At 46.8% G+C, this 8,831-nt stretch overlaps 1 protein-coding gene across 1 annotated transcript; it reads right to left on the bottom strand.

Moving 5' to 3' along the window:
- Positions 1-2,386, bottom strand: EMWEY_00017230 (hypothetical protein, conserved; the record flags this gene model as incomplete). The annotated part of the gene is made up of 6 exons (XM_013477529.1): positions 1-78; positions 335-415; positions 727-880; positions 1,673-1,839; positions 2,014-2,109; positions 2,330-2,386. 6 exons carry the CDS (start codon positions 2,384-2,386, stop codon positions 1-3), a joined length of 633 nt encoding a protein of 210 aa, XP_013332983.1.
- Between the last annotated feature and the right edge of the window lie 6,445 nt (positions 2,387-8,831).

Below are 8,831 nucleotides of genomic sequence, written 5' to 3'. Positions count from 1 at the left end.
CTAATGTTGTTCCGCTTGGGTGTATGCAGTTGGTTGAAGGAGAAGTATGGCCTCCTCCTCCCAGACTACCCAGGTAACCTAAACCCTAGACCCTAAACCCTTGCTAAAAACCCTAAACCCTAGCTCTAAACCCTAAACCCTAGCTCTAAGCCCTAAACCCTAATTGTATATTTTTTCCTTTTTTAGGTACTTCTTCCTTCATTCGTCTTCCTAGTCCGCCAAAAACAACATCTTAAAATCCCCTTGGGGAAGGATCAGTTTATCCGTAAACCCCAAACCCTAAACCCTAAACCGTAAACCCTAAACCCTTTTTTAGGGTTTACTTAGAACGTACTTCTGTAGGGAAGGTCTCGCAAACAGCAGTTGATAAAAACTGCATTTGTTGTTGGGTTAGATTAGAAAACACTGCAGGGTCCTGCAAAAAAATGCAAACCCTAAACCCTAAACCCTCAATAAACCCTGGCGCTTACTAGTGTTTACATTATTCTGTTGAATGCCAAACTAGGGTTTAGGGTTTATGGCCCTTGTACATGCTGAATGCCGTTATATAAACCGTAAACTACCTTTCTGCCGCTTATCATTAGGGTTTAGGGTTTAGGGTTTATTAGGGTTTAGCACTTATTGGCCTGCCATAGGTCAGGTGGTGTGCGGGTAGGCAGTAGGGCTGAAGTCTGGCTCTCCCTCCCGCCCCCCCCTACCCCTAAACCCTAAACCCTAAACCCTTACCGATACAGAAGGTGGAGGTTTAAATAAGAAGCGAAGAGTAATTGAATATTTATTAAGACGATTATTATAAAATTTATCTGTTATATTTATCTCTGCAGCAGGAAGAGGGCCCCCTCCTCCCCTTAATAAAGTCAGCAGCCCTTCCTCATGCTTCCTGCAGCAGCAGCAGCAACAACAACAACAGCAGCAACAGCAGCAGCAGGAGGAATAATAACAATAGCCAAGAATGACTAATGACACCGCTAGAAGCAGTTGCTGCAGCAGCAGCAGCAGCAGAAGCTGCTGCTGCAGCACAGCAGTGGTAGTCGTAGCAATACGTGGCAGTAACATAGCCTACTACCGTCACTTTAGGGTTTAGGGTTTAGGGTTTAGGGTTTACCAGCGCCAACTGTTGTCTGTCTGTACGATGTCTTGCGGTTGTAGCCAAAGGGATAAATCCTTAGACAACTAAAAGCAACAATAAATAATAAATAAATAAATAAATAAATAATAAATAGTAAATAAATAATAAAAAATATATATACAATACCGCGGAAGCCAGCCAAAGCATCACCGAAGGCAGCAGCAGCAACAGCAGCAGGAGCAGCAACAGCAGCAAGAGCAGCAACAGCAACAGCGAAAAAACCAACAACAGCAGCAGCAGCAGCACCACCCACACCACAACCAGCATCAGCATCAGCAGCAGCAGCAGCAGCAGCAGCACCACCACCACCACCAGCACCACGACCACCACCAGCAACGGCAACCACAGCAACAGCAACAGCAGCAACGGCAGCAGCAGCAGCAGCAGCAGCAGCAGGAACTTACAGGTTTAAGTGTAGAGAAAGGTATAAATTGTTTAATTTTGCCATCAATGAATTGCTGCTGCAGCAGCAAATGATTTTGCTGCAGCAAACGAATATCTTTTATTGTACAACTAACCATGCATAGTCTATCTATACCTAACCCTAATGCCCAAACAGATGGAGGGTTTGCTGCTGCTGTTGCTCCTGCTGCTCCTGCTGCTGCTCCTCCTGCTGCTGCGGGGGGTGGGGGCATTGCTGATGATACTATAGAGGGGAGTAACACACCACCACCTAAAACCTCCAAATAACGACCATCGTCATCCATCACCTAATCGCAAACCCTAAACCCTAAACACTAAACCCTAAACCCTAAACCCTAGGATAAACACACCATATCCAGAACCAGTAATAAAACAGCAACAAAAAGACAAACAACACCAACAGCAGTAACAGCAGCAACAGCAGCAACAGCAGCAGCAACAGCAGCAGCAGCAGCAGGTACCTCAGCCTGTATAGAAGGGTTAGTGAAGGGGAATTCATCTTTAAGTAGACGCCATTTACGTTTGGGCATTAAATTTGTTAATAAATCACCAACCACCTATAAATACATAAACCCTAAACCCTAAACCCTAATTTTAGACCCCTAAACCCTAAACCCTAATTATTAGACTCTATACCCTAAACCTTCAAAACCCTAACCATTAATGCAGAAGCTGTGGAAGCGTAGTAACACGATACAAGACGCATAAACCCTAAACCCTAGCAACCCAGACTACTAAACCCTAAACCCTAAACCCTAAACCGTAAACCCTAATTACCCTTTTTAGATCTTTTTCTGCATCTTCTCCTGGTGGCATTATTCTTAAGACCTCCATCTGATGAAAGATAGGAAAGTGTTTACTATCAATTGTATCTTTTCTGTACACTTCTCCGCTTATTACCACCGTCACGGGGGCCCCTAAGGGGGCCCCCAGAGGGGCCCCTTGGGGGCCCCCCTTTAATACCCTAACAGCTCTGTGCTGCTGCTCTTTTTTCTTTTCTTCTTCTAAATACCTAAAAACCCAACTAAGACTTTGAACAATATGAGCAGATGTATGGGTCCTCAGGCATAGGGGGGCCTCTGGGGGCCCCCCTAGGGGCCCCCCGTAGGACGGCCAGTTAAGCAGCCCCCTTGAGGGCCCCCCTACAGACGAGGTCCCGGGGCCCCCTTCCAGGGTCCCCTCTCCCTCCTTAAGGGCTCCACCCCCCGTTGGCCCCTCTTCCCCCACCTTTTTGGGGGCCCCTCCAGGGGGCCCCCCTTCCCCCTCATCTTGGGGGGCCCCCCCTGGGGGCCCCTCTTGGGTACAATTAAGATAAAATGTTTGTTGTGTAGACCTAGCAGGATGATTAATGGGTATATTTAGGGAATCAAAGTTCAATAGAGAAGAAATAAGAGGAGAAAAAGAAGAAAAATAAAATAAAAAAGAATTATTTATACATTTATATATCTTATCTGGAGGTATTATATCATATACAGCTAGGTGTCTAATACCGTCGTGCTGCTGCTGCTGCTGCTGCTGCAGTTGCTGCTGCGGTAGCTGCTGCTGCTGTTGTTGTTCGTATTGCTCTAGCTGTTGTTCCTGCTGCTGTTGCTGCTGCTCTAGCAGTTCTTCCCGCTGCAGCTGTTGCTCCTCCTCCTCTTCCTTTTGCTGCTGCTGTTGTTGCTGTTGTTGTTGTTGTTGTTGTTGTTGTTGCTGCTGCTGCTGCTGCTGCTTATATGGATGCTGTGTAAGGAAGGAGAGTATATTAGAGTGTATAATAAAGAGGGGATTAGAAGGAAAATATAAATGAATATTTCTTTGGTATAAATGGCGTAAATGGGCAGGTAGTGCTAATGCACCCTTTGCTGCTGCTGCTGCTGCTGCTGTTGCTGCTGCTGCTGTTGCTGTTGCTCCAGACGGTGCTGGAGAGGGGGCTGAGGGGGGTGCTGAGGATGATGAGGGTGCTGCTGCTGCTTCTGGTGCTTCTGCTGCTCCTGCTGCTGCAAGTCTGACTCCTCCTGCTTTGAGACTCTCATAAGCAGGCCGTCTAAAAAAGTTGCTGCTGCTGCTGCTGCTGCTGTCGTTGCTGCTGCTACACCTGCTGCAGCTGCTGCTGCCGCGGTAGCGCATGCAATGACGGCTCAACGGAGAATAAAGAAAGGCCGTTGGGGTTGCTAAAGACGAGCTACTCTGTTGCTGCTGTTGCTGTTGCTGCAGCAGCAGAAGGGACCCAAAGCTCTGCTGCAGCTGCACCAGCAGCAGCAATAGCAGCTGCAGCAGCAGAGCCACCGGGCGCCATCTTTGGCTATCCCGCATCTCCGCCACAGCTAACTAGCATCATTATACCCCATCTTCTAAACCCTAAACCCTAAACCCTAAACCCTTAAGCAGCTGCCGCCGGGTTAGCAACAAGAGCTGCCTATACACGGCAGCAATAGATAATTAAATAAAAATAAAGTAAATTAAATTAAAAATTAAATTAAAATTAAAATTAAGTTAAAGAAAGGAATTAAAATTGATTGTAAGACAGGAGAGGCACGGGGGGCCCCCCGTGGGGCCTCCAAGGGGGGCCCCCCAAGGTGGTTGTTTGCACAATTGGGTATTAGGAGAATATTTATTTGTTTTTTCGTATAATTTATTTTATTTTTAATTAATTAATTAATTTGTTTATTTTTTTTTATTTGTTTTTTTATTAATCAAAATAAAACAATAAACAACAGAAAATGAAGTCAATCATTGCCTAGTTGCTGATTAGTTATTTAGTTATTTACTTTTTGTTTTCTTTTAGCTAATCTTTTTATTATTATTAATAGAAATATTATCCATTTCTTCTCTATCACTCCCTTTTACTCCTTTTGTATCTAATAGAGGAGGGAGGATCAACAAACGGAGTTGCAACAAAACCCTAAATCATAAACCCTAAACCCTAAACCCTAATCAATACTCTTACAAAATAAAATAAAGGGGTTGAGGGGTTTTAAGGGTTTAGGGTTTTATGTGTAGGCAGAGATTGTAAGGAATCTCGTCCCCAGCCAAACCCTAAACCCTAAACCCTAAATATGAAACGCTGTGTTGTCTCTCCTTCTGTCTATCTGACCTCCAGGCCCTCATCCCTTCCTCCTAGGGTTTAGGGTTTAGGGTTTCGCACAGAGTGGAGGACATCAAGAGAACGGAAGGGGAAAGAGGCCTTAGGGGGTTTATAAAAATCCTTCATTCCTTTGTTTAGCCAAAAATCTCTTGCAACCCTGCAAGCACATAAACAGCAAACCCTCATGTAAACCCTAATTCTAGGGTTTAGGGTTTAGGGTTTACAGTTAAGGGTTTCTTTTTCTTGTATACGGTAAAGGGTTTAGGGTTTATAATGATGGTATTAGGGTTGAGGGTTCACAGACATTAGGGTTTATAGTGATTAAATTAGGGTTTAGAGGGCCTATATATCAGGGTATATATAAATTAGGGTTTAGGGTTTAGGGTTTAGGGTACTCGAATAGTATGCGATGTCTGTTGACGGTGTCTTTAATATCCCAGCTGTATCCTCCTCCAACAACGCAGCAAACAGCAGCAGTAGGAAACGGATTCTCCTGTTGCTGCTGCTGCTGCTGCTGCTGCTGCAGGGCAAGCATACGTTTATTATGTTTAATTATAGAGGAGAAGAAGAGGGTTTCTCTGTTGCGTAAACCCTCGCTAGTTAAATTAAGAAACCCTAATCTATCTTCTTTATGGCAATCAACACCACCAACATAAAACACTAAATCAGGGTTTATTTCCTCTAAACAACGATCCAATACCTACACACACAACAGCAGCAACAGCAATAGCAGCAGCAGCATGTGCAGCAGCAGCAAATGCAGCAGCAGCAACAATGAGCGGCGAAGCGGTGCCTCTAACGGTGTGCGTATGCTGCTGCTACTGCTGCTGCTGCTGCTGCTGCTCGGTGTCGTTGCAGCAGCTGCTGCAGCAGCGATCGAAGTACGCCTGTACCACCACGCTGCAGCACTTAGCAGCAGCAGCACAAGCAGGAGCAGCAGCAGAAGCAGCAGCAGAAGCAGCAGCAGCAGCAGCAATAAGGCTCTTACTGGTCCGAATGTTTGCATATATTCTTCGTCTCCGCATCCTTTCGGCAATGAGATATCTAATGATGACCTAAAGAAAAAAAAACCTCTAAACCCTAAACCCCAAACCCTAAACCCTAAACCCCAAACCCTAAACCCTAAACCCCAAACCCTAAACCCTAAACACTAGGATGCGTTGCTCGCCCTGCGTTTAGCGGCCTTAAATACCCATCGGTTGTTTATGAGGGTTTGACGTGTATCTCTGTAGGATTTAGGGTTTAGGATCTAATTAGGGTTTAGGGTTTAGGGTTTATATACTGTTCTTTATTTGGTGGATAATTGCTGCTGCAGTGTATAGACAGGGTAAACACTTCTTTTCTTCCTCTAAATATTTCTGCTGTACCATCACCTTGATGTACATCCACGTCTACTATCAATATACGCCTGCAGCAGCAGCAGCAGCAGCAGCAGCAACAGCAGCAGCAACAGCAGTAACAGCAGCAGCAGCACAAGCAGCAGCAGCAATGGCAATAGATAGCATCGAACAGAATAGCAGCAGCACAAAAGCAGCAGCAGCAACAGCAACAGCAGCAGCACCCAAGCATCCCCATCACCACCACCACCACCATCACAGCAGCACCAAAAGCATCAGCAGCAACAGCAGCATCAACAGCAGCAGGAGCAGCAGAATTACCTAGCTCTTTTTTGTATTATAGCAAGTTGTACAGCAGCAGCAACATCATTAATTAAACAAAAAGGACCAACATAAACCCTTTTTGCATGATGTAAACCCCCGCCTATGCAAACACTAATCCCTAACTCTATACTTATTAATACACCTAAACTAGTGTTTAGTACCTATACATATATATATACACACACATTTATATTTATTATTATTATTTTATTAGGGTTTAGGGTTTAAGGGAGAAGCGGAGAGGGTTTGGGGTTTTCGGGGGAAGAAGGAAGGGTTTAGGGTTTTGGCGGTAGGGTTTAGGGTTTAGGGTTTAGGGTTGGAGGCTAGACACGCCTCAAATAAACCCTCTCCTAAACCCTAAACCCTAAACCCTAAACCCTAGAAATAGTTATTATGTCTACTTACTTCTGTGATCATTTTAAGTATTGTTTGTCTACAAAGAGGAAGTCTTAATTTCTTCTCTATTTCTTTTTTTTGTACCCTATTTAGGGGGGCCCCCCCTATTACATCAAGGAGGGGGCCCCCATGAACAAGAGAAGAAATAAAAAGAGAAGAAGAAAAAGATAAAGGAGGAATAAATAAAGAATATCCAGACCCTAGAGGAACACCTAGTCCCCCCTGCACCTTATTAGACGCTGCTGTTGCTGCTGGCGCTGTTGCTGCTGGTGCTGTTGCTGCTGGTGCTGTTGCTGCTGGTGCTGTTGCTGCTGGTTCTGCTGTATCAGCTACTGCAGCAGGTGCAGCAGCAGCAGCAGGACCACCCCCAGCAGCAGATGCAGGACCATTATCACCATCACCATCAGTACTATCAGCAGCAGCAGGTGCAGCAGCAGCAGCAGGAGCAGCAGCAGCAGCAGCATTATTTTCTGCTGCTAATGCAGCTAATAAAAGAAGTAATTTTTGGGGTTTTAATTTATTAGTTGCAGGGAAAGAAAAAGGAGATAAAAAAGAAGAAAAAATTATATATACACCCCTATCTTTGCTGCTGCTGGTGCTGCTGCTGCTGGTGCTGTTTCTGCTGCTGTAGCAACTTATATCTACTGCTGCAGCAACTATTTCCTTTAATAAATATTCTCCTCCTCTTGCTGCTGCTGCAGCAGCTGCTGCTGCCGCTGCTGCTGTATCTACTGCGGCTGATGCCGGTCCCGCTAATGCTCCTGCTGCTCCTGTTGCTGTTGCTGCTCCTGCTGCTGCTGCTGTTGCTGAATTTGCTGCACTTCGTGCATTTGCTGCTGCTGCTCCTCCTCCTGTCTTTGTACGAGACATCTTTGGCTGCAAAAATAGCACTGGAGGCCTAGCTGGATATTGCTGCTGCTGCTGCTGTGCTGCTGGCAGCAGCTGCAGCAGCAGCGAGGCTTGTGGGCTGTCTGCAGGTATCCTAACGACCCAAAGGCAGCTATCGTCTACTTGCTGCTGCTGCTGCGGTTGCTGCTGCTGCTCCTTTGCATGCATATCTAGTACCCTGTTAGGGGAGGATCCGGGGGGCCCCCGGGGGCCCCCCAAGAGAGTACTATTTAATATTTTTGCTTCTATTGAATCAGGAGGGAAGAGGAGGCACAAATCACAATCCTTTAGTGCCTTCTTATATTGCTGATCTAACCATCCAGCGTCCCCTTCCTCTGCTGCTGCTGCTGCTGTTGCTGCTGCTGTTGCTGTTGGTGTTGCTGCAGAGGAGGAAGTAGGAGAGGAGTCTGCTGCAGCAGCAGTAGAGGAGGAGTCAGGGGACTCTTCTGCTGCTTCAGCAGCAGAAGAGGAGATTGAGGTGTCTGCTGCTGCTGCTGCTACAGAAGCAGGAACCCCAAACACACGGTAATTAGAAGCACTCAGGGGCCCCCTAGGGGCCCCCTTCCGTGAGCAAGTGAAAGAACCCGGTCGGAGGGCCCCCAGTGGGGGCCCCCAAAGGAAAGAGGAGGGACCCAAAGGGGCCCCCGAGGGGGGCCCCGACAGGAAGGCCGTGGGAGGGGCCCCTTCATGCTGCTGCCTAGATATGCTGCCGCTAAGGCAGGGACGCCAGGGAGCTGTTGTTGCTGCTGTTGCTGCTGCAGTTGCTGCTGTTGTTGCGATTTCTACTGTGGCTGCCGGGGAACCTCCCGTTGCTGCTGAGTGTATTGCTGCTGCTGCTGCAGGAGAAGCAGCCGGAGCACCAACAACAACAGCGGCTAGCAGCAGCAGCAGCAGATTGTAGCTGTAGAGATGCATGCTTAGGAGGTGGGGGGCCCCCTGCACCCTTGGGGGCCCCCCTCTTAGCTTTTCGTTGCTGCAGTGTATAGGGTACTAATAACCCTTTATTACTCTATGCATGCATTTAATTCACTTTACCTCAAATACACCATAAGCATTTCCCTTCATCAATAATTTAACCGCAACGGCCCCCTTGGGCGCCCCGTAGAGGGGCCCCCTAATGGGGCCCCCAAAGAGGGGCCCCTCCGCGAGACCCTGAGGTGGCATCGTACCCTTCGATTCCTCTGTTGTTGTGTCTGCATCATCATCAGATATTTTATCAAGGGTTTTAAAATTAGGGTTTAGGGTTTAGGGTTTAGGGTTTAGGGGG

The sequence above is a fragment of the Eimeria maxima genome, genomic scaffold, assembly GCF_000499605.1.
Source record: "Eimeria maxima Weybridge genomic scaffold, Emw_scaff143, whole genome shotgun sequence".
NCBI classification, from domain to species: domain Eukaryota; phylum Apicomplexa; class Conoidasida; order Eucoccidiorida; family Eimeriidae; genus Eimeria; species Eimeria maxima.
The sequence above is the reverse complement of the archived record's forward strand: the minus strand, read 5'-3'. Positions and strand labels throughout refer to the sequence as shown.